The sequence below is a fragment of the Harmonia axyridis genome, chromosome 7 (assembly GCF_914767665.1).
Source record: "Harmonia axyridis chromosome 7, icHarAxyr1.1, whole genome shotgun sequence".
Classification (NCBI taxonomy): Eukaryota; Metazoa; Arthropoda; class Insecta; order Coleoptera; family Coccinellidae; genus Harmonia; species Harmonia axyridis.
This window is the reverse complement of record NC_059507.1, coordinates 1,186,696-1,210,488: the sequence shown is the minus strand read 5'-3', so window position 1 is coordinate 1,210,488 and position 23,793 is coordinate 1,186,696. Positions and strand designations below refer to the sequence as shown.

Sequence of the window (23,793 nt, the reverse complement as noted above, 5' to 3'; positions counted from 1 at the left end):
GCTCGATCAGCCAGAAAACGGACCAAGTGAATACGTAATCTGTATTTTGTTGCAAAAATGCTTCTATTAGGATCACGTTCTAGTTTCACCGACGACCTCTCGGATTGCTCTGAATCGTTTGTTTTTGTTTATTACATCCAGATGAAGGAGAATAAATAAATATTCGTCGGACTCTTTGAGGGCTGGATATTTCAGTGCCACAGATGGATAATTGAAAATAATAATCTGCAAAGTATTACTATTACATTCACCAGAATAAACAGCCACATTGGGAACATAAAGTGACCCACTCAAAAAGGATTTAAAATATCATCCAATTCATGTTAACATTGTGTAGTTCTCAAAAAGACTTCGTTGCGAAGTCGCTCGATGGTAAACTTTTTAACTACTAATTTACCACTTTCTATGGGGATGGCTTTGTGGTTATTTATTAATATCCTCAAATTATTATCACTGCATCTTCGAATTGTTGTTAACAAAGCAATGTCGCAAAATAAATATGTTTAGAACAAGTATGCGTAATCGCAATGAAGATATCTGTCAATGTGCAATTTGAGACTTCGCGAAACTGCCAAGTGATGTAACGTGTTTGCTGGGCATTTGGCTAGGCCAATTTCGAAAGGGCGCCCTCTATCGGAGGATTACGGTGATTCATACCGGGAACACTGATGAAACTCAGTGTTCCCTGCCTTATACACCTTCCACATCTCTATCTAGCAAATAGTCACCACAATCGAAATAATTGTCTATATCAGCCCAAATAATACGAGATAGACAAACACTCGTAATTAAGATACAATATATTCGGGTATGATAAAGAATATATTTATTAATTCAAGGAAGAGAAAGACTTGACCGATATGGAGGTTTCCTTGCATCGAACCCGGAGTCTTCTCGGCGAGAAGGTGATAAGATTGCGTCACCTCGAGCAGACACTGCAGAGGGCAACTGTGACCAACGATTCGAAATACGACGATGCCACCCTCAGCGATCTGTCTTCCCATAGTGCCAGTTCGGGAATCAGCTCCACCGAGTTTCTAGGTGAGTACACTCAAAAATATATCCGAAACTGCATAAGCATTAGCTGTAACTAACACTTCGCTCAATAGGTTACGGGCCCAGCCAGTAAAAATATATTTCTTTTAAATTCGAGAGTCTAACTAAGACTTATCTTATGGCATCTTCTACATTATTTTTTACATCAAAAAACAGTGTTACACGCAACTCGTTTTTATCCATTTTTCAAACAACAACAATTGTAGCGTCACTCAAACTTCATCTGTGCGCCAGGCCTAGGACTTATTCAGTGACGTAGTAAAAAATGTTGTGTCTAATTGTGATCAACTACAAAATGGTAACAACAGAAACAATACTTCTTTATTTGAATGATTAGGTATCGATATGCATTTTTCAAGAAGTCTTCCCAGGGAGGACAGCATGCAAGAACCTTCGGAAATCATCCAGAGTTTGGAAAATTTGAACTCGGAAATAAGGGATATTTGGGAAGTGTTGAGGAAACAGCAACAACAGTCCGGAGGTATTGCAGCTGGTAAGTACCTAATTTTTTTTAAATTTGATTAGGTATCTACAATGTTTGAATAAATGTTTCTGTTTTGAGTTCCAAATAGTTAGTCCAAGGTTCGAATCCGTGAGAGGACTCATTCGTAATTTAATTTTTATTTCCGTAGCCTGGTGACTGCCATAGCACGGTTTGGTTTTATTCTCAAGCGGTGCCGTTGTTCCAGAGATGCGTAGCTGACAACGCCATCTCTCGGGCAATCAGAGTCACTATAAATGAAATAATTGACCATAGTGAAAAATTCGCCACGTCTTTAAACCAAGACAATACAAAACAGCCTTTTGGTATTCTTCTGTCCACAAATTCACTATAAATCTATTTCAGTCATCCCCCCCTTCGTCTACCCCGACCTTGGATGGCCTGTCTTGGCTGGTGCCGCAGCCAGTCTTCCAGCGCCGCCATCTATACCCACCTTGGCGGACCGTCTCAACTCCTACAGGCAGCACCTGGCGCTGGCCAACGCACAAAGCACGGTGGTGACACACGCAGCCAACCAGGGTGCCACCACCTCTTTGGTGGAGCGCACACGCAACCTTAGACACTGGCTGAAACAGGCCGGCATAGAGAATAACGGTGAGACCAGCAATCCTCAGGCTGACCTGTGAAGCTATATCGATTAATTATCATATTGTATCTTATAGTTGCAATCGTTAGGCGAATACCACTTAAGATATCAGTTCCTTATCATCATGCACTTGATCGAGCATTTGGAGATGAAACTTCGACCTTTTTTATCGAAATGGATCGGGGAGAATCGAATAGTTTCCGAGAACATTCGAGTGTTCTCGAGAGAGTTCTCGAGAATTTCGTTTTCCTCTATGCGCTCGTTCGAGCATTTGGAAAAGAAGTTTCAACATTCATTATCGCACAATACGATCTGGAGATTTGAAGAATCGAATACCAGCTCCCGAGAACATTCAGTTATCTTGTTTGGTTCTCGAGAACCAGGTGAGTGTTAGAGTTGAAGGTGAGAGTTCTTGAGAATTTTTGGTTCTCGGACGTATTTCTCGGTAATGTCATACAAAACTGAAATAACACCATTGGAAATACGTCTTCTCACTTCTTGAGTGATCATTCGATTCTCGAGTGTTCTCGAGAACTCCATTTTACTCTATGAGCTCGTTCGAGCATTTGGAAATGAAGCTTCAACATTCATTATCGCACAATACGAAGTAGAGATTTGAAGAATTGGATACCAATTCTCTTATGTGGTTCTCGAGACCAGGTGAGAGTTCTCGAGATATTTTGGTTCTCGGACGTAATTCTTGGTAATCTAATACAAAACTGAAATAACAACATTGGAAATACGTGTTCCCAATTCTTGATCATTCGATTCTCGAGTGTTCTCGAGAACTTCGTTCAGAATTCTCGAATGTGTTCGATTCTTCTCGCCATAAATATGAAAAACGATCTAGCCAAACGTACACTTGCCTGATAAATTAGTTGCCTGACGGAAATGTTGTGAGCCAATGGTAATACGATATTATTTTGATGGGTATCTTTTCAACATTGGTGAAAATTATGAATTTTACTAGGTCGCTAAAATAGGTGACAGTGGGACACAGTAACAAAACCTACACATGTTTCCTTATTCGCACAGCTGTGGCCTCTTCAAAAGTCATTGTGGAAAATCTATTTTATTCTTCTTTCAAAAATTGTTAATTCTTAATTCCACACTCTATGCTGTTCACAATAATCACCTGAAAAGTGTATAGGTTTCCTTCAATAATGCGATCTCTTTCCTTTTAGCTTTCCCAAAATTTTTCAGAATAAATAAAAAAACATTATGAATACTGCGCTAAAAGAACATATAGAATAATTATTCAATAAATTTGATGGTATAGTTGATACAAAATTTATAAATTTTAAAAAATGTCTCTCCAAATGTGACACATGTTGACTACCTAGCTTCCAGTACTTCTTTCCATGTAACGGCTTATCGAGTTATTAATAACAATTTAATCTAAATTACCTACAAAAAAATTACAGGATGAACATCGATGCACGTGACAAGATTCCCAAAAGTTTCCTATGGAGAAGTTCAAAAGCAGAAATGAAAGAAGCAATAATAATGAGTTCCCTTTAATAGACAAAAACAATTCATTAAGCCGCACATAATTTTACCATTGTTGATAAAAAAAAAATCAGGGAAACTATTCCATGTTGAACTTTCTAAAGTTTTCTTAACTTGTATTACATTTCCCTATGCCTTAACCATTAAGAACTGAATGAAATTTCATTGTGATATAATTTTTACACAGAAAAATTTTGTACAGTTGATTGATTGATGTTTCAATATTTTCTTATCGAATGAATATTATTGTCGTGAATATGTTGAATCTGATGAAGCCAAAGTAAAATAAAAAAAATTATTTAAGAGAGTGTATTTCTTTAAAATTGTTTTCGAAGACAATTTTTTTCGCATGATAGATGTTATATAAAACCCCACTTCTTCAAATTTCTTGTTATCTAACAGTATTCTGAAATACTTTTAAAAAATTTTAATATACGTAAGTGGAGTTTAAATAAAAATATGTAGAGAATAACATATTATATGCATTACAGAACTGACTTTAATAGATTTCAGTTATAAACCTTTTATATGTGCACTCCAATATGTACTGTAAATGGATGTGATATTCGAGAACAAATAAAGAACGTTGAACTGAAGAATTGTCTTTTTTCTTTCAAAGAAAAAAAGCTTTAAAATATAAAGCTCTGAAGTAAAAAACAAATTTTGATGAATAAAGAAAAAAAGCATAAAAAAATTGTATTTTACTCTGCCTTTCTGATAGATTATGTTTTCAGAGGTGAGTAATGAGTATACACAAAAAAAAACACATTCTTACTCGGCTTTTTTAATAAACTTGAAGCTATATATAGAACAGTTATATAATGTCATTTCACCTAATGGGGATGAAAGCTAAAGCTACGAATTTTCTTTTCTCCTTCATCTTTTTTTTTAATCTTCTTTCCTATTCAAACCTTTTATCAAGATGATACATGTTGAAGCATTGGGAATTCTAAAAAAAAATCACTATCGAAGTATTTCGTAAACTAAAATGAAAAAATAACACTTACAGGTAGAAAAACGTTATAATACCAACAATTACTGAGAATAAAACAGCTGTAGAATTCATTTTCAATTCGTTTCTGAATATTCTTTCCTATTCAAGTTCAACTTTATAGGTGGAGTTGAAAAATGTTCATACTCTTTTGGTGTAATTAACACATTTATCGATGTTTTATGACCACTAATTATATAGATATTTTTTGTCATTAAATCCAGTAATCAGTTGAAAAGCGATAATTACAAATTTTGGTAGTTTACTTATCGTATTATCATAATAATTTTGTTCTTTCTCTATTAGGTACTTACCTAGTAATACAGTAACACAGGGTTTCCATAAGATGTTTCATTTTGATTGTACCGCTATCTTGACAGCTGTCACTTTTGAAGCTGTCATATTTTGACATTTGACAAGTGAAAACTACGTCAATACTAAAAATGGAACGATACACGATTCAACAACGCATTGGAATTGTTAAAATCTACTACAAAAATTGTGAAAATTTTGCTGTCACAGTTCGTGAAACTAAAGCACTTTTGGCTTGTTGTGAAGCAACTTCTTGGTCCGCAATAGTGAAACTGGTGCAAAAATTTGGCTCAATATTTCTCTCTCAAATATTCCTTTGTTTTCATATTATTTTTTAGTACGGAGTCTATAGAAAACTTGAATTATTTCATAAGTGTCACTTGTGTAGCTTCAAATAAAAATCTTCCAAAGATCGATATTGTTCGAAGTTGTTTTCGTATTATTATTTTCAGCCTCTATATGATAAACAATTCACTGTTCAAGATGGTAGCTCAGAAATCAAACACAGGAAACTTTTAATCAGAATATATATAATAAGCAATAGTAATAAAATAATTATTTAAAATAATAAAACAATTGAAGATTTCACCTAATAAAAGGAGAAGCAGAATCTCATAAATTTTTCATAGCTACAATATTATGTCTGATCGAATCTTTCATATTGGGTATAATGAAAATAATTTAATATTCGTCGAATTATTAAATTTTAATAACTAACATTTCAAGGATTCCATATGCCTAAGGTATTCATCTCTAACAATCATATTTATATATATATAATGTATATAATCTTTACAAACCCTCAATAACCATTCTGATCAATTCAGACAAATCATTTTTCAACTATAACGAAAAATAAGTTATATCATTTACACCATGAACTATTTGTCAATCATTCACGGTTTTCCTTAATTTCTTTAAAGGGGGAGCTCCATTCTCCTCTTCGAAAGTTTCATAAGCGTATTCTGGTAGGAATTTTTCCAACTGTTCATCAAAGAATTTTTCTAGAGTTTTAGCGTCTTGATAAACAAGTGAATCAACCTAAAAAAAAAAGAATTATTATTTAGAAACATATTTAAACGCATAAAATTCAAAAGTAACACTTATGGACTCAACAGAAACAATATTATCAAACAATTTGAAAAGTGTCAATACAAAAATTATGACAAAATATCGAATAGGTAACAGTGAAATAAGAATATCATACTTGAATGCTGAAATAATCAAATTTTTGTTCACACATTGTAAAACAAAATCGTGCTGGAATATCTTAGTTTCACACAGATTTCATGGTTATATTTCATTATTACATGTTGGTACTCGGAACTCTCCTGTGAAGTATTTATCTATTAACTGTCAAACTTTTGTTACAGAAAACAGTTCTGCCAACCAACATTTCTCAATGAAAAAATCACTAAACGATATTTATGGAACTAATCCATTAATTTCAATGAAAATTCAGTGAATAGGACAAAATAATGTAAAATACTCGTACATAAGGCATATTCTAGCACTCATTCATTCAAAAATTGGACATTTCGTGGCTCATTTATGAATTTTGAACTTGTAGGAGAATATCAATAACTTCTGCAGTTGTAACGGGTATTTTTTTTCCAGGTATATAACTTTAAGTTGGCATTACTGTTCAAGATGGCGACCGATTTAACAGCTGTCAAGTGATTTATCTCAGTTTGGTTTGGCAATTCATAATGAATAGACTCACGCCTGAACAACGCTTGCAAATAGTGCAATTTTATTTCGAAAATAATGGTTCTGTGCGGAATACGTATCGCGCACTACGTCCATTTTATTATGTTTAGCGATGAAGCGCACTTCTGGTTGAATGGCTACGTCAACAAACAAAACTGCCGCATTTGGAGTGAAGCTAATCCTCAAGTGTATGTCGAAACACCGTTACATCCAGAAAAACTGACTGTTTTGTGCGCTTTATGGGCTGGTGGAATCATTGGTCCGTACTTCTTCAAAAACGATGATGATGATTACTAACTTTTTCATTCCTGAATTGAACAACCATGATGTTCAGGCCCTGTGGTTCCAACAAGACGGCGCAACATGTCACACAGCTCGTGCCACAATCGATTTATTGAAAAACACGATTGGTGACCGCCTAATTTCACGTTTTGGACCTGTGAATTGGCCTCCAAGATCTTGTGATTTAACACCGCTAGACTACTTTCTGTGGGGCTATGAAAAGTCATTGGTCTATTCGGATAAGCCACAAACCCTTGTCCATTTGGAAGACAACATTCGCCTTGTTATTGCCGATATACGTCCACAAATGTTGGAAAAAGTCATCGAAAATTGGACGTCCAGATTGGACTACATCCGAGCCAGCCGTGGCGGTCATATGCCAGAAATGATATTTAAAATGTAATGCCACAAGATTATCTTGCAGATAAATAAAATTCATGTCAATCGAATAATCCATCGTTGTTTTATTGCAATTTAAAGTTCTATAGCTCTAAAAAAAAAACACCCTTTATTATAAATAACTATTTACTTAAAGTCGTCAAAAAGTGAGGTCATTTCAGCTATCAAGTTGAGTACGGAGTCTATAGAAAACCTGAATTATTTCATAAGTGTCACGTGTGTAGCTTCAAATAAAAATTCACTTACAGAGTTATAATTGTAGGCATTTCTAAACATGAGCCTAACATCACGAACCAAATCTTCCAAAGATCGATATCGTTCGTCCAAGTCCCATTTTAGCTTCTGTCTAATATTATCTAACGCCATAGGACTTTTTATGATAGCATGATAATCAATATTCTGAAAAGAAATAATATTCACATGAAATAAACAAAACAAATCTCAACATTAAATTAATAACAAGATAAAATTTCATCAAAACTAAGCAAACCCAGAAAGGGGGTTATTATTATTATTATTTTCATTTTAAATAATTCATACGGATAAAAATTGTATCGGTCAACCTGCACTTCGACAAAAATAGGCCTGAGGGCAAGCGCATTTCAAGCACGAGAAAAAGACACGAAAAATAATAAAATCACTCACATCTGGACCAATAACTTCTCTAAAAGGTAAACTAGGATCATATTGACAATATAATTCCAAAACTAGTCTTTCGGCTTTTTTCCTCTCTTTAAGAGACAATTCCCCGTCTCTTTTCTCCGTTTCTGGAATATCAGCAAAGTTCATACACAACAGGCACTGCCAGGTATCACCCGTCTCCTCCACGCTTAAATTCGGGATATGACAGTACTGATGAAAAACTTTGGGACATTTATCGCAACAAACGAGTTCACCCCCATCCATACAAACAGCACACCAATCTTCATTTGGATCATCCTTGCCCGTATCGAGACATTCCGGCTTCACTTTGCACATCGGGGCAGCATCACCTGAAGGAGAAGAATACCATTGATAAGATCTTTTCAACAAAGTAGAATCAGTCTAGCATACCCTATTTTAAAAGATAAAAAATATATTCTTCGAAAATAACAAAGATAAAACTGATAAAAGCAACACTAACAATTATCGATTATTATAATAACATTACCAATCGATAATAATTAGTGGGATCCCACTCCTGGAGTCTAAGCTGACATAAAATGATTGTTTTATGGTTTACATCAGACAAACTGGGATGTCCTTCAAGAGGTTATGTGAACATAAAAGTATCATCCCAATTTGGTAATAATTTTAACTAATTTTTTATAGTGTCTTCTGATTATAAAAGTGTAAACGCCGCAATGTACTAGGCATTTTTCATGTCTCTTTCTGAGCTAGAGATCCTTGAAATGCGCATGCCATCATATCTAATTTTGACGTTTAAGTCAAGCATGAAACTCTATGGAACCTTTCCAACTGAAATGTCAAAATGCAGGTCGACCAACACAATTTCACATGACATACCTCAAGTTAGGATTAACAGTGTCTACAACTAAAGGGTGTTTTTTTTAGAACTATAGAACTTTAAATTGCAATAAAACAACGATTGGATTATTCGATTGACATGAATTTTATTTATCCGCAAGATAATCTTGTGGCATTACATTTTGAATATGATTTATGGCATTACATTTTGAATATGATTTATGGCATATGACCGCCACGGCTGGCTCGGATATACTCCAATCTGGACGTCCAATTTTTGATGACTTTTTCCAACATTTGTGGCCGTTTATCGGCGAATGTTGTCTTCCAAATGGTCAAGGGTTTGTGGCTTATCCGCATAGACCAATGACTTTACATAGCCCCACAGAAAGTAGTCTAGCGGTGTTAAATCACAAGATCTTGGAGGCCAATTCACAGGTCCAAAACGTGAAATTAGGCGGTCACCAAACGTGTCTTTCAATAAATCGATTGTGGCACGAGCTGTGTGACATGTTGCGCCGTCTTGTTGGAACCACAGCTCCTGGACATCATGGTTGTTCAATTCAGGAATGAAAAAGTTAGTAATCATGGCTCTATACCGATCACCATTGACTGTAACGTTCTGGCCATCATCGTTTTTGAAGAATGATTCCACCAGCCCATAAAGCGCACCAAACAGTCAGTTTTTCTGGATGTAACGGTGTTTCGACATACACTTGAGGATTAGCTTCACTCCAAATGCGGCAGTTTTGTTTGTTGACGTAGTCATTCAACCAGAAGTGCGCTTCATCGCTAAACAAAATAAAATGGACGTAGTGCGCGATACGTATTCCGCACAGAACCATTATTATCGAAATGAAATTGCACTATTTGCAAGCGTTGTTCAGGCGTGAGTCTATTCATGATGAATTGCCAAACCAAACTGAGAATAAATCACTTGACAGCTGTTAAATCGGTCGCCATCTTGAACAGTAATGCCAACTTAAAGTTATATACCTCGAAAAAAAAAACACCCGTTACAACAGTTATAAGCAATGCTTTTTCGAATTTTACTTCATGTTCATAACATTAATGTTAATAGTTAAACTGGTGAAAAAAATTTGTCTGTTGGGACAAGTTAATGATGTGAAGAGTTGAAAGCGTGTGCGTTACTCAAGAACAACCGAGAAAATTGTCGATGTAGCCTGTAGTATTGACGAAAATCTAGTTTTGCCGATCTTGCAAAGTAAGTTTATTAGTTTTTTTATTCGAATTGTCACATACCTGTGGAACTATCGACATGCGGCGATCCCCCAGATTTTTGTCTGCCTTCGGCCAATACTTGAACACCATTGGAGTCTAATTTCGCAATTGTCGCCATCAAATCGTTCACTGAATCCTCACAACATTTATCCAGGTTCCGTTCAGTGTCGCTTCTTCCTTGAATATGATTGGGACTGGGAGTTTTAGGAATCGTCGAGGTGACCGTAGCTGCAGGATTCTTATTATTATCGGTATGGTTTTGTTGTTTTAGGGTGATTTTGAAATTGTCATTGATTGCAGGTAGAGACATGTTCCTGTTACCACTAGGACCTGATTCGTTGATGCTCTGTTGAGGTATGTGCCATTTCGCACCTTGTGCCGGGAAATTCATTCTGAAAAAGTTTGAATTTAAGATAATAGAAGTAGCAGTTCATTCTAGTTTTTTTTCTTCAAAAATTATTGCATTAAAAGAAAAATACAAAATGTTGAATTTTGATGGGTTAGTATACAGGGTGGCCATTTGAAAACGAAACAGACGAGATTACAGACGAAATAAAGTTTTTCGATAGAAATGCTCGGACAGGTCGATTTCTGTTTCAAGGGGGACAACTTAAGATGTAGGTTACGGACTCATAGCTCTTCAACCCTTGCTACTACAACCCTCACCCCCAAATTTTGAATAGGGAAGATGGGGTGAGTGATACCTCATTTGAAAGGTATTTTTATACTGATTTCAGCACAGTAATTTTTTTTTCATTTTATGCATTAGTTCTCGAAATTTTCTTAACAAAGTATTTGAAAATGAAATAGTGTTTTCATGGCACTTGTAGTGTTTTGTGAAAAATCGACATTTTGAGCTTCAAAACAACCATGACTGTGGCTTCCTTTCTAACTAACTAACGCATGAATATTTCGAGAACTAATGCATAAAATGAAAAAACAATTACTGTGCTGAAATTAGTATAAAAATACCTTTAAATTGAGGTATCACTCACCTCATCTTCCCTATTCAAAAATTGGGGGTGGGGGTTGTAGTAGCAAGGGTTGAAGCGCTATGCGTCCGTAACCTACATCTTAAGTTGTCCCCCTTGAAACAGAAATCGACCTGTCCAAGCATTTCTATCGAAAAACTTTATTTCGTCTGTAATCTCGTCTGTTTCGTTTTCAAATGGCCACCCTGTATATGCTAGGATAAAAACTTCAAACAAGTTCATAATAGTTATTTATAATGCAAGTGCAGTAGGTATTGATATTCTTCCACAAGTTCTAATTTCAAAAACGATCCACAAAGTGGCCAGTTTTTAAATGAACGAGTGTTGGAATGAGCCTTCAGTACTAGTAGTACACTTAATTTCCTCTAATTCACTGAATTGTAATTGAAATTAATGTAATTTTTTCCATGATTATAATATAGTGATTTTTGCATTGAAAACTGTTGGTTGGCAGAACTGTTTTCTGTATCACAAATTTGACAGATGACAGATAAATCCGTGACAGAAGAGTTCTAAGTACCAACACATAAAATAAAATAAAACCATGAAGTCTGCGTGAAACTGAGATATTCCCGCACGATTTTGTTTATGGTTAAGGTTTATTTTTCTAGGGAATGGTGCTCGAGCAAACACATGCAAAATAAAAACTAAAATAACGGTGCTAAACCAAATTTTTTAGACTTCACCCACTCCATAGAGAACAGAAATATTAACCTTTGCATTTGTGGCTGAGCCTGTTGCAGATGCTGATAATGCCTATTCTGATTATTAGCTGGTATTATAATATTATTAGGATTTTGCTGTCTGTACACCTGCACTTGTGCCGTGGCCTGATTTTGTTGTTGACCTTGCCCGGAAAATCTAGCGTGGAATTGAGCCAAATGAGGACCTGGTTGTATTGCCTGGTATTGAGAAGGACCGGTCTGTACATAGACTGGATTGGAATTGTGTTGCAGGAGTCCCCTCAGAGCACTTCGATCGTGTAACAAAGCCTGTGGATGAGTAGAAGAGGAAACCTGAAATGAATATTTTTTCTAATCTATAAGAGTAACAGCTTAATCGAACAATTGAAGTCATTTGTTGCGTGTTACTCTCAAAATCTATACCGAGAGTCCCAAGTTATCGTATAAAGGCATTATCTAGCTTATTTGACGAGATATCAAAAAAAATAAAAAAATTGCTTTGGATAACATCAGTGTACCTTTCCAATGATGTATAAAAAAAAGTTCTTACTTTTGACAGCCATGTGGTAGCTACCCCTCACTTTTTATTTTCAAATGGCACATGACAGCTGTCAAATGTACGAACCTTTTATATACGTCATTGGGAAGGTACTTTGATGTTATCCAAAGCAATTTTTCTATTTATTATTATCTTGTCAAATAAGTTAGATATTGCCTGTATACGATAACTTGGGACACCCGGTATTTAGCTGACGCTTGTTCTTTACAAGTTTTCAACGCCGATAATAATTGACCTACTCATTTTATGAGCATGAGTAGCTCAAATAAACATTATCACTAACTAATAAGAAACACAATAGATAGCTTTGCTTTTTTCTTACGCATCAAGGAAATTTATTCCAAAAATGAAGCGTGTTACTGTAATCGATAATAAAGGGTGTTTTTTTTAGAGCTATAGAACTTTAAATTGCAATAAAACAGCGATGGATTATTCGATTGACATAAATTTTATTTATACTCAAGATAATCTTGTGGCATTACATTTTAAATATGATTTCTGGCATATGACCGCCACGGCTGGCTCGGATGTAATCCAATCTGGACGTCCAATTTTCGATTACTTTTTCCAACATTTGTGGCCGTTTATCGGCGAATGTTGTCTTCCAAATGGTCAAGGGTTTGTGGCTTATCCGCATAGACCAATGACTTTACATAGCCCCACAGAAAGTAGTCTAGCGGTGTTAAATCACAAGATCTTGGAGGCCAATTCACAGATCCAAAACGTGAAATTAGGCGGTCACCAAACGTGTCTTTCAATAAATCGATTGTGGCACGAGCTGTGTGACATGTTGCGCCGTCTTGTTGGAACCAAAGCTCCTGGACATCATGGTTGTTCAATTCAGGAATGAAAAAGTTAGTAATCATGGCTCTATACCGGTCACTATTGACTGTAACGTTCTGGTCATCATCGTTTTTGAAGAAGTACGGACCAATGATTCCACCAGCCCATAAAACGCACCAAACAGTCAGTTTTTCTGGATGTAACGGTGTTTCGACATACAATTGAGGATTAACTTCACTCCAAATGCGGCAGTTTTGTTTGTTGACGTAACCATTTAACCAGAAGTGCGCTTCATCGCTAAACAAAATAAAATGGACGTAGTGCGCGATACGTATTCCGCACAGAACCATTATTTCCGAAATAAAATTGCACTATTTGCAAGCGTTGTTCAGGCGTGAGTCTATTCATGATGAATTGCCAAACCAAACTGAGAATGAATCACTTGACAGCTGTTAAATCGGTCGCCATCTTGAACAGTAATGCCAACTTAAAGTTATATACCTCGAAAAAAACACCCGTTATATAAATAGTAACTTACTTGTTGTTGATGTGTCAATCCCAAAGAGTTGTTCGGTCCTCTAGTCAATAAAGGTCTCTGCATTTGCGGCCTCTGCATCCTGCTCATCATACCGATATTGTTTAACTGCTGAGCGAGAATACCTTGCGACGACATAGGAACCATAGCCGGTGGACCCATATTTTGTATTCTATGCATTCCTTCAATAAATAAATTCAATAGTCAAGAATGTGAGATAAAAACCAACCATCTCTAGAATAATCTCTCGTTGTATAAGTAGATAAAGAAAAAAAAAAGAAAAGAAAAAAAAAGAAAAGACAAAAAAAGAAAAGAAAAAAAAAAAAAGAAAAAAAAAAGGGTTTTCTCTTTGAATGAAACTTCTTTTTGGAAAACCCCTAAGTATCGGTATCTCTCACACTTACCCATATTATTCGGATTGTTATGTTGCAGGTTCGGAGATAATGCTTGTTGAATGGTCGGATTCTGTTGAGCTAGATTCGGTGAAATGTTTTGATGCTGAAATTGTTGATTATTATTGAATGGGGCTCTGTAAGGCGGCGGCTTGGCAGCTTGAAAGTTGCCATGAGAATTCTGTTGGACGATTTGTCCGATTGGAGATGGCTGTTGAGGTGGTCTGTTATGCCCCGGACTTTGGGATCCCATGGGGGCGATTATGTTCATTTGGTTTTGTTGCTGATGGGGTGCTTGTTGTTCTGGTGGGGGGTATATTCTGCCATCGACAACTATCTGTCCTATCGTTGACATAACTGGAAAATTAAACGAATGTTTGATCATATCATAAATCGTTATTATCAATTCAAACATTATTCTGGCATTACTTTTGCGAGCTTGATCGAGGGAAACAAATATCTAAAACGATTAGGTACGACTCACTGAAGAATTCGAGGTCTGAATCGTTACTGCCCATCGAGTACAGTGCATTTCAGTTAAGCGAGTAATTTTCGAAGGATATCCAAATAAGTTATAAGAAAACTATTGAAATCACACAAATACAAATTAGAACAAGCACACAAAAGCTCCCGACATCAAATCAGTGCCTTTTTTGTTTATTATTGCATTTATATTTTTACCTGATGTTAATCCTGTTAAGACGGCATGGAACAAAAATATATATTATAAAACAATTGAATAAGTGTACAAACTCACCTTTGACTAATTCTGGTACCTTGTCGAGAGCTAAATGGATGCGTACAGGAATTTCAGGGTTCGGGATGTCAGCCCTCCTACACTTTATTCTCTTCAAATGTTCAGTCACTTGTTTTTTACTATACAACAACGCTAAATCACTCCCCTTTTCCAAAGCATGCTGGGTGAACATGATACAATAATCTGTCATTTTCGATAATTGTTCCAAAGCTTGTTTTTTTTCATTCAAGGTTTTTTGTTTCGCTTCACAGACGTCACTCAGTTTCGCAACTAATTGTTTACCTCTAACATTGATAGTGTTCGTAAGCCTGTGAAAAAAGTGAAAACCCAAATCAGTTCAGTACAGAAAGCACAGATATTCTTTTACGAGTTCAAAATTGAAAAACGAACCACAAAGTGGCGAGTTTTTGAATAAACAAATGTTAGAATGTGCCTTCTGTATGAGAATCATACATTATTTTCTCCAATTTTTAGTGATTTTTGCTTTGAAAAATGTTGGTTGGTGGAACTGTTTTCTGTATCACAAATTTGACAGATGATAGATAAATCTGTGACAGAAAATTTCCTAGTACCAACATTATGAAATAAAACCATGAAATCTATCTGATTTTCCCACACAATTCTGTTCTACAAGATATGGAAGAATTAGAGAAAATAAATACTCTCATTTCATTCAACAAAGAACGCTTTTCCTCTGGATTCTACTAACATAATTTCTAACCCAAAATAATCTGAATTTGTAAAGCTATTTCAGAAAAACGAATACAGTTGTTCAATTTATTTCAAATTATTCAGTGATTCCAGGTTTAATTCAAAATTGACTTAGATTGGTCATCAAGCAAGAAATTTGCTAACTCTGAGATACTCTTCCACTAGTACACACAGTATTATCTAAGGTGGAGAGAGGACACAGTAATAAAGCCTATAGAGAGCTTAATCAGTAATTCTAACTCCAGAACCTCTGAAGGGAAATCTAGGAACATCGGAATAAAAATATCAAACAAAAATTACATGAAGAATAAAACTTCCATGACCACATTTCACTGTTTTGATGACCTAATAATGCAAATCTTTTCAATCAAATTCTTAATAAATTATTGAAACACTTACTTCACTACCAATTGCGTTATTTCCTTCACTAAAGCTTGTTTTTTCTCCGTTATTAATGTTTGTCTATCGTCAATCACTTTCATTGCACTTGACAGCAGTACTCTCTTATAACTAAAAAAAATTAATCGATGTGTCATTATTCTCTCAAAAGATTAAAAAAAAATAACTCACCCAACATCTTTTAACATATCTGAGATATATTTCCTAGCCTCAGAAGCGATTTCATTAGTGAACTTGTATTTGTGTTCTCTGTGCTCGATCAACTGGCAATCCCGACACGTCAATTTATCACAATTTTCGCAAAATAGTGATAGTTTTTCATGAGGATGTATCTCACAGAAAAGATTAACTCCTATTCCATTAGATGCGTTATTGATCTCCATAATTCCCTCATCTTTAGGTTTTATTGTGTGATCTTTAGTTATTTTCAACCTGTATAAGAAATCATAAATATATTCTACTGAAAACTTGAACTTGACTTCGATAAAAGTTACTTCATAATAATTATCTATAGCACCATTAAAATTAGACATAGCCTTTTCAGAATTGAAGATCATATAGATATGTTATGCCATAATTCATGATGAATAATAGGGTTTAAATTGAAGTCTATGAAATAAATGAGGATAGAACTTACCTCTGGTGAGCTTGAACACAACTATCACAAATAAACTCGGCACAATCCACACACCAACAAGTTGCTATTATATCTTCAGAACAACTACTACATTTCAAATCAGCTGTTTTAGATGCACTTGAATTTGAAGTTTCATCTGTATTGGAAGCTTCTAATAGAAATTGATTTTCAATAATTTTATCTTGTCCAGATGGAAGATTACAAAGGGTGCATTCAATTGCGCCTGAAAACATTCAATTAATAACTTCTTAATAATGTCAAATAATCCATGCAATCAAAATGAAGATAGCTGATGTGAAATTAACTTTTCAAACTACCTCTAGCAGAGACTCCTATGCTTTGATCATATAATTTGCTACTGATGCAATTGGAGCAAGAATTATGGAGGCATTCCAATAACTTTGGGCCATCGGAAAAGGTTAATATTTGTTCACAAAACACACACTTAAAAGTAAATACTTCTCCAGTTGTGGGACTCTCAACTTCTGGACCGGGTTCATTAACAGAAATACTGCTTGTTTCAATTGATTCTTTATTCGATTGGTCGTGATCACTCTCTGCTGAAAGTATGTTATCTGATTGTTCCTCTATAGTTTGTTCTTCAGTCATCATTTCACTCATATTATTGCTCGTTTCCGAATTGAGATCCATGTCAGTTACAGGATTCATCATGGTATCTTCGACATTTTGGTCAGTATTAAGGAAAGAAATCAAATTGTTTTCCTCGAAATTAACACTCTGTTCGGCCATTGATGTCAAGATGTGCAATATGTATTTATAAACAAAAAATGAAAATTCTTTTCATAAAATGTGATTGTTTCATTCGAACATTATCAGAACAGGTACATAAATTGCACATTTCTTTTTTCAAAATATACTTATTTATCAATAAAATAGAAAAATTAGAGACGCCTTTATGCACAACTCATAAAGCATAGATAGGCATTTTCAAATCAGAGAATATTATCTAATTGTCACAAAAGGAAGTATGAACTAAATAAATTTATGCCCATATAATACGGCCCCTTTTCTAAAATAGATTATCTATATTGAGGATGAATTAAATCTTTTGTTCTTGTATTATAATTATATGTTCCTCCAACATTGAATCCATCCAATATTATTGTTAGGAAATAAAAATGAATAAAAAAAACATTTTTGAAAGGAAAAAAAGAGAAATAAACTTCGAGTGATTTTTTAGTGTATTGTTTCTCAGCTACACAACTGATGTAGATTTTCTTCGATAAGTAATTTCTCGTAGCCCAAGTTTTGAAGAAGAGTTGTATATATCTATGGTATCGAAAGAGGAGAAAGTTGACATTATTATTTGCCAAGCACACAAAAAATGAAGAAGAAGAAAAACATTATTATTACTCTATGGTTGACGTTGACACTGGTTTGTCTATGGACAGTACTCTCAAATTGTCTTGAATTATTGACAAGTTGAACAGTTTTCTCTCAAGTTTAACCAGATATATCATTAAAATGGAGCAAGACACACTCGAAGATTATTTAGGAATACCAGGATTAAACGAAAAGAATGCCCATAAATTCAAGAATATTCTTACGACTGCCCAAAAAAGAAAGGAATGTGAACGAAAAGCACTAGCAATCGTGCAGTTATTGTTACAGAAAAATGTGAGTGCTGAATTATTCCTAAAAAGTCTTAGATTTTTAAATAAATCTTATTACGAGGATGTGGCCGAAGAGAGGGGTTTGATAGAGTTTTGCGGTTATCCCCTTTGCGGTAAAAGTATCAAAAAAACTAATTATAAATACCAAATTTGTAGCAAGTTAAATAAGGTGTACGATTTGGAACAATATGGTAATTTTTGCAGTTGTCCATGCTATGATGCTAATGAACATATTAAGTCCCAGATCCTGGATAGTCCCCTATGGTTGAGAGATGATGAAGACATTCCAAAATTCAACTTATTGGTCCGAAAGAAGAATAGTGGTTCTGTTGGAATTGATATCAAATCGAAAAAGCCAGAAAAAAATGATGAATTCATTCCCATTTCATCATTCGCAAAATTATCTCTAGAAGATTTTGGTGATATTGATATTTCCGTCACAGCAATGAATAATAAACCACAAGCATCAGTAACAAAAAAAATATATACCAAATTATCAACTGTCATGGAAAATGAAGAAGAAATAGTAAATATAGATGATGAAAATACACATAGTGAATCAAGTAATACTGAAGAAAGTAATGATAATACAAATTCTAAGGGAAAAGAATTGAAGGGCATAGATATTCTCAAAGGAAATAAGAAGAAAGCATCCCCAATAAAACTTGCAAATTATACTGCACCAAATATTTTAAATAATTCAAAAGAAAATGGAAAGAAACAAACTAGACAGAAGAGTGTTCCTGTAAAAGCTCAATGTCTGAAGACTAATAAAGATCTTACATCCAAAGATTTGAAAAGTATTACTGATAAAATAAAAAGAAAGTCTTGTAAACCGAAAATGACAACATTGATTGATGCGTTACCAATTAACCTTGCCAAAGGTGAAGTTAAAATTATTGATAATGTAAATGAAGTAGAAAAGTCATATCTCAAGAACAAGTCTCTGATGGAATTGAAATTTTTATTGAAAGATTCAGTTTCAGCTGAAAATATCATAAGATGTACCCTAAAAAAATGGATAACTTTGGAAACCCTAATATTTATTCATGGTGAGAAAAAAATAAAAGAAATTCTCGATGAGAATAAATTAACGGAACATTTTGAAAAACTAAAAATTCATCAGTTAGAAATAGAACAACAAAGGAAATATATCGATATATGTAGAAAATTGTGTGAACAAGAAATATTTGAAGAAAAAGTTGAGGGTTTAATGATTAAAAATAAACTCAAGCCAATACCAGATTATAATGCCTTAAAGAAGGAATCAAAGGAACTCATCATTAAAGTGAACACATTTTATAAAGGGAGTTTGTGTGAAACTCCTGATCCAAACTTTGGATCGAACAGAATAGAAGAGGAGACTGATGGTCAAGAACAGTCTCTCCTTCCTTTACCTGATGTCACTTCTCAGAATGCCGAAAGATACAAAATTTTATCCGATGCATTCGATAAAAATATAAATTCCATACTGAAATTCATCAATTACGACTCACCATTCTTTTTAACTCAGATGCACAAACTGATTAAAACTTTCGACTTGGATGCAAAAAATATCGTCTTTAAACCTGCGATTGGAAATTATTTGAGCCTCATTTGTTTGAGGATATTGTCAATTAAAGATTCTACATTGCATGAAGAGTTGGAGAAAAAAGAATTCTCGGAACTTGAAAACTCAGTATTTGAACAATTTCCAGGAAAAAAAAATGTTTTGACTGATACTCTGAAATTAATTAATGATATAGATAATTTTGTAGAATCTAGTGTTAAATCATAATATTGTTGATATTGTCTACATGTACAGATGTAAATATAATTTATTGTAATAAAAAACTAATTAAATTAAGTTGTTTCATTTTATTTATAAAAGTGTATTTGCAAGTTATTTTCAGCAAGTAACTTTCACTTTATATTATTCATAGATAATCTCAATATGTTGATTATCTATTCTATTCATAAACATGAGTTACTGAAAGTAAAAGTTTCAATTAATTACTTCTTGAACAATTTTATTGCAATTAATAAATAATATTGAGATCACACATTAGTATGAGACATTATAAGCCAAGAGATTATGAAGTAAAATAAAAATATTGGATAGACAGCTAGGGCTTTCCTTCCTGTTTTTTGACTATCCCCCAAAAAAATGATGGAAGCTGAAAAAATGAAAATATTGTTATGATGCTTATTGAAAAATGTTTTTGTTGTGTTTGGATTTTTTTCTTTTTCAATTAATGGTTTATATACTTTCTGAACCATCCATGCCTAATTTTCTTTAAAATGTTGTTCATGCGAGTTTAAATAATTCAACCTACCATATGTAGCCCACCCAAAACCAATCAGAGAAATTGCTACTCTCAAGAAAAAAAGAAAATTTGAGTCCTCGGCTAACAAAATGATTGTACAGGTCACTAACGCAATTGCTGTTGGAAGTAAACAGTATCCTAAAACACAGACACTCTGGAAAAAGGAGCTGAAATAAAAATTTAATGAATACAAAATATTTTCTGGTTTCCACTGAGTGAATTATTTGCCTAAAATAATTTTATCCTGTTATAGAAGGTATACTTACATGTTTCCACCTAGCAATTTAGAATTCAAAGTGACTATCATAGAACCTATCCACACAATTACAAATACTTGAGCAAACTCTGGTCCTCCATCATTTGAATCCGAATCACTTGACCCTTGAAGAATCCTAAAAAAATTCATATTTATACTGTATACGTAAGAACATCAAACTTATCAACTTACATAGCCATACAAGTACATAATATCAAAGGCCCCCAGAGATCCCCTGAAAAATAATATTCGTACTTCTTTGAAGAAATTAAGAAAAACCTTACATTCTTTCAGTAACGACTTTTTCTCGGTTGGTATTAAAACATGAGCAAACTTTGTTCCCACAGCTTTCACATCTCTTAACTGAAATAATTAATTCATTAAAATATTTTCTTCACAGTGTAATAATTATTTTACAATAGTTTCACTTATAGGTTCATCTAAGGTATTGAAATCTGGAGATCCCAAGTTACCGTTAGTTCTAGAAATTGGAATAGTCATTTCCCCTTCTACAACACCTTTCATATCATCAAACATCTGAAAATATATTAAAAAGGAGATTCATGTTTGAACTCAAAAAGATCAACAATACCTCTAGTCTAGACTCGTCCATTTTGGTAACAGTTATGCTGATTATATATGAACAGTTTCTTCAAATATCAATTGATAATAATTTCAAAAGGTTTGCATTATACTTCTTTATTGTATTTTGCTTAATTATAAGATAGATATTTAACATTCAATAATTTTTGTTGATAAACCTGCAAAACTGATAAATTTATGTTGACGTTCTCAGTTCTTATTGACTATGATTCATTTGAACTATTCCATAATTCCAGAAACATGTTTTCCGCGTTACTTGAGGGGTTTTCAGATGTAGATGCCGAAGTAGGCATCGATTCTTAGCAGAATAGTGTTTTTACATTATTTAATTACAATTTTCTTGCGAAATAGGGAATATTTCAGTTTTGAACTATGTTAAAAAAAACTGATTGCGGGTTAGTATTCAGTATGGAAAATTCTTCAAGTTGTGATATTTTGAAGATGATCCGCCAACATTTTTCAACCAAAATTCATTAAAAAAAATATTTTTTTTTTCGGAATTTATTCAAGGGAATATCGCAGTTTGGGACATATAAATCTATGCTTGCCGAGTTTACAATCCACAAATTTTGGCCATCAGAGAGAAGACCAAACCCCTTGAAAAAATCCCTCCCACAAAACTCCAATTAACTCAGTTTTGGGGAATTCTATGAATGAACTGATTACAAATGAAAAATCAGCGTGAAAAATCCTTCTTGAAATCAAATTTTGAAGTTGATCTGAATCAAAATCTTTTTTTGGCGAAAAACTATCCAAGGTTATATTATGATAGTTTTAGAGGGTTTCAAGGTCGTAGATTCCAAATTTGTCATTGATTCTTAACAGGAAATTTTTTCTACACCTTAAAAGCACAGCTTTTACACAACTGGAAAGTCTCAGTTGTGTGACAGGCATACTCATTTTACAAGCCTCATATTTATGCCACCAGAGGGCAGACCATACTCCCTTTAAATTTTCCCACAAAATTCGGAATAACTCAATTTTGGTGAGTCCTAAAGAGGAACTGATTGCAAAAACGGATTCAGCAGAAAAAATTCTTCGAAATATCAAATTTTAGAGTCGATCTGAAGCAAAAACTTTTTTTGGCGAAAAAATATCCAAGGTTATAGTCTTGGTTTTTCCGAAAAAATCGACCGATCGAATTCCAACATTTTATGATAGTTTTAGAGGGTTTCGGGATCGTAGAATCCGAATTAGGGCATCCATTTTCACCAGAAAAATTTTTCTACACCATAAAAGCACAGTTTTCATACAACTGGGGCATCTTTTTTCCCATTCACAAGTTTCAGATTTATGCCACCAGAGGGCAGATCCAACCCACTTTAAATTCTCTTACAAAACTCGAAATAACTCAATTTTGGGTTATTCTAGGGGGGAACTGATTGCGAATAGGAATTCAGCATACAAAATTCTTCATAATATCAAATTTTGAAGGATTAACATGATCAATAAATTTAGATTTTCTCTTTCGCTATTCGAAAAATTTTCCTATTCAATTCAAACATTTCATTGTAGTTCCAGAGAGATCTCTTTATATTAAATTTTGAAGCAGATCCGGTCATAAACTCTCTTAGTGGAATTTTTCAAATTGCATTTTCTTCTAGAACTCACTGGTGTCATCTAGGAAGAGTAGCTCGAACCCGTTATTGGTGAGGGGGAAAGTATCACAGGAATCTATACGTATTTGGTCGCGGGAATAATTAGTTCAGTAAAATGGGGGTAGATGGCTTAGGTATAGCCAAATTGCTCACTGATTCAAATTTTTGATTTTTTTAGGAAAAACTGACATAATTCGATTGTAACTAGTTCTGTATTAGGCCAGAAACATGTTTTCCGCGTTATTTGAGGGGTTTTCAGATCGTAGATGCCGAAGTAGGTATCGATTCTCAGCAGAGAAGTGTTTCTACATAATTAAATCATAATTTTCTTGTGAAATTGGGAATATTTCAGTTTTGAACTATGTTAAAAAAACTGATTGCGGGTTAGTATTCAGTATGGAAAATTCTTCAAGATGTCATATTTTGAGGATGATCCGCCAACATTTTTCAGCCAAAATTCTTAAAAAAAAATATTTTTTTTCGGAATGTATTCAAGGGAATATCGCAGTTTGGGACATGTAAATATATGCTTGCCCTGTTTAAAAACTACTGATTTTGGCCATCAGAGAAAAGACCAAGCACCCTTAAAAAAAAATGGAGATTTTAAACAAAAAGCAGCCATATTTAGGCTCAGCCAATCGAAAATAATAAAGTCACTGTATTTTCTACTAAATTGAAATTTTGAAAAACACTAATGTGTCATCTAGACCGTGAGAATTAAGATTCATCGGAAAAAATATTCTCCGATCAAACCTACTTTTTTTCAAAGGAAGTCCTGCAGTTTGCTTCTGCAAACTGCAGATTCGTATTTGGTTGCTTCTTTGTATTAAATTTTCATGCCAAAAATTTTTTTCTCTGAATTTTTCCAGAGTTTAGATCAATAGCCTGTTTT

At 34.1% G+C, this 23,793-nt stretch overlaps 4 protein-coding genes and 1 long non-coding RNA gene across 11 annotated transcripts in view; 2 read left to right on the top strand and 3 right to left on the bottom strand.

The window, feature by feature from the left end:
* The window catches only part of LOC123683883 (trichohyalin), a 33,270-nt gene extending 29,312 nt beyond the window's left edge, over window positions 1-3,958 (top strand). For 4 of the 6 annotated variants that reach the window (XM_045622866.1, XM_045622868.1, XM_045622867.1 and 1 more), the window contains 3 exons: window positions 840-1,041; window positions 1,394-1,549; window positions 1,904-3,958. In XM_045622866.1, the coding sequence (XP_045478822.1) occupies window positions 840-1,041; window positions 1,394-1,549; window positions 1,904-2,184 (639 nt within the window). In that variant the 3' untranslated portion in view covers window positions 2,185-3,958. Of the gene's footprint in view, window positions 1-839; window positions 1,042-1,393; window positions 1,550-1,903 lie in introns of those variants that run through there. The other 2 variants (XM_045622865.1, XR_006748063.1) reach the window with 2 other exon arrangements.
* Window positions 3,959-4,528: 570 nt separating this feature from the next.
* On the bottom strand, window positions 4,529-4,803 carry LOC123683880. The gene is made up of 2 exons (XR_006748062.1): window positions 4,661-4,803; window positions 4,529-4,602 (listed from the first exon to the last, which is right to left on the bottom strand). It is a non-coding gene; the product is annotated as an uncharacterized LOC123683880 (long non-coding RNA).
* Window positions 4,804-5,466: 663 nt separating this feature from the next.
* On the bottom strand, window positions 5,467-17,454 carry LOC123683879 (transcription intermediary factor 1-alpha-like). Of its 2 annotated transcripts, none has more exons than XM_045622854.1 (12): window positions 16,822-17,454; window positions 16,505-16,727; window positions 16,039-16,299; window positions 15,868-15,978; window positions 14,758-15,065; window positions 14,013-14,357; window positions 13,612-13,790; window positions 11,763-12,064; window positions 10,078-10,448; window positions 7,993-8,339; window positions 7,594-7,746; window positions 5,467-5,997 (listed from the first exon to the last, which is right to left on the bottom strand). In XM_045622854.1, the coding sequence occupies exons 1-12, from the start codon at window positions 17,252-17,254 to the stop codon at window positions 5,845-5,847; spliced, it is 3,186 nt and encodes a 1,061-aa protein (XP_045478810.1). In that variant the 5' UTR covers window positions 17,255-17,454; the 3' UTR covers window positions 5,467-5,844. The 2 variants fall into 2 exon arrangements, with proteins under 2 accessions (XP_045478810.1, XP_045478811.1); XM_045622855.1 differs by having other exon boundaries at window positions 11,763-12,040.
* A 461-nt stretch (window positions 17,455-17,915) lies between these two features.
* Window positions 17,916-19,980, top strand: LOC123683877 (putative RNA polymerase II subunit B1 CTD phosphatase RPAP2). The gene has a single exon (XM_045622852.1). It carries the CDS (start codon window positions 17,990-17,992, stop codon window positions 19,913-19,915), a length of 1,926 nt encoding a protein of 641 aa, XP_045478808.1. The 5' UTR covers window positions 17,916-17,989; the 3' UTR covers window positions 19,916-19,980.
* Window positions 19,981-20,126: 146 nt separating this feature from the next.
* LOC123683878 (protein YIPF6) lies at window positions 20,127-21,508 on the bottom strand. Its single transcript, XM_045622853.1, has 7 exons — window positions 21,293-21,508; window positions 21,118-21,237; window positions 20,985-21,063; window positions 20,893-20,935; window positions 20,711-20,836; window positions 20,454-20,611; window positions 20,127-20,294 (listed from the first exon to the last, which is right to left on the bottom strand). Exons 1-7 carry the CDS (start codon window positions 21,311-21,313, stop codon window positions 20,176-20,178), a joined length of 666 nt encoding a protein of 221 aa, XP_045478809.1. The 5' UTR covers window positions 21,314-21,508; the 3' UTR covers window positions 20,127-20,175.
* Between the last annotated feature and the right edge of the window lie 2,285 nt (window positions 21,509-23,793).

Excerpts from the sequence above, each read along its gene's own strand:
- LOC123683879 (XM_045622854.1), bottom strand. The coding sequence starts at position 17,254 with ATGGCCGAACAGAGTGTTAATTTCGAGGAAAACAATTTGATTTCTTTC. Across the intron at positions 15,979-16,038 it reads GATATGTTAAAAGATGTTGG|TTATAAGAGAGTACTGCTGT; the intron begins GTGAGTTATTTT and ends AATTTTTTTTAG. Across the intron at positions 13,791-14,012 it reads TAACAATCCGAATAATATGG|GAATGCATAGAATACAAAAT; the intron begins GTAAGTGTGAGA and ends TATTTATTGAAG.
- LOC123683877 (XM_045622852.1), top strand. The coding sequence starts at position 17,990 with ATGGAGCAAGACACACTCGAAGATTATTTAGGAATACCAGGATTAAAC.
- LOC123683878 (XM_045622853.1), bottom strand. The coding sequence starts at position 21,313 with ATGGACGAGTCTAGACTAGAG. Across the intron at positions 21,064-21,117 it reads AACCTATAAGTGAAACTATT|TTAAGAGATGTGAAAGCTGT; the intron begins GTAAAATAATTA and ends TAATTATTTCAG. Across the intron at positions 20,837-20,892 it reads TTATGTACTTGTATGGCTAT|GATTCTTCAAGGGTCAAGTG; the intron begins GTAAGTTGATAA and ends GAATTTTTTTAG.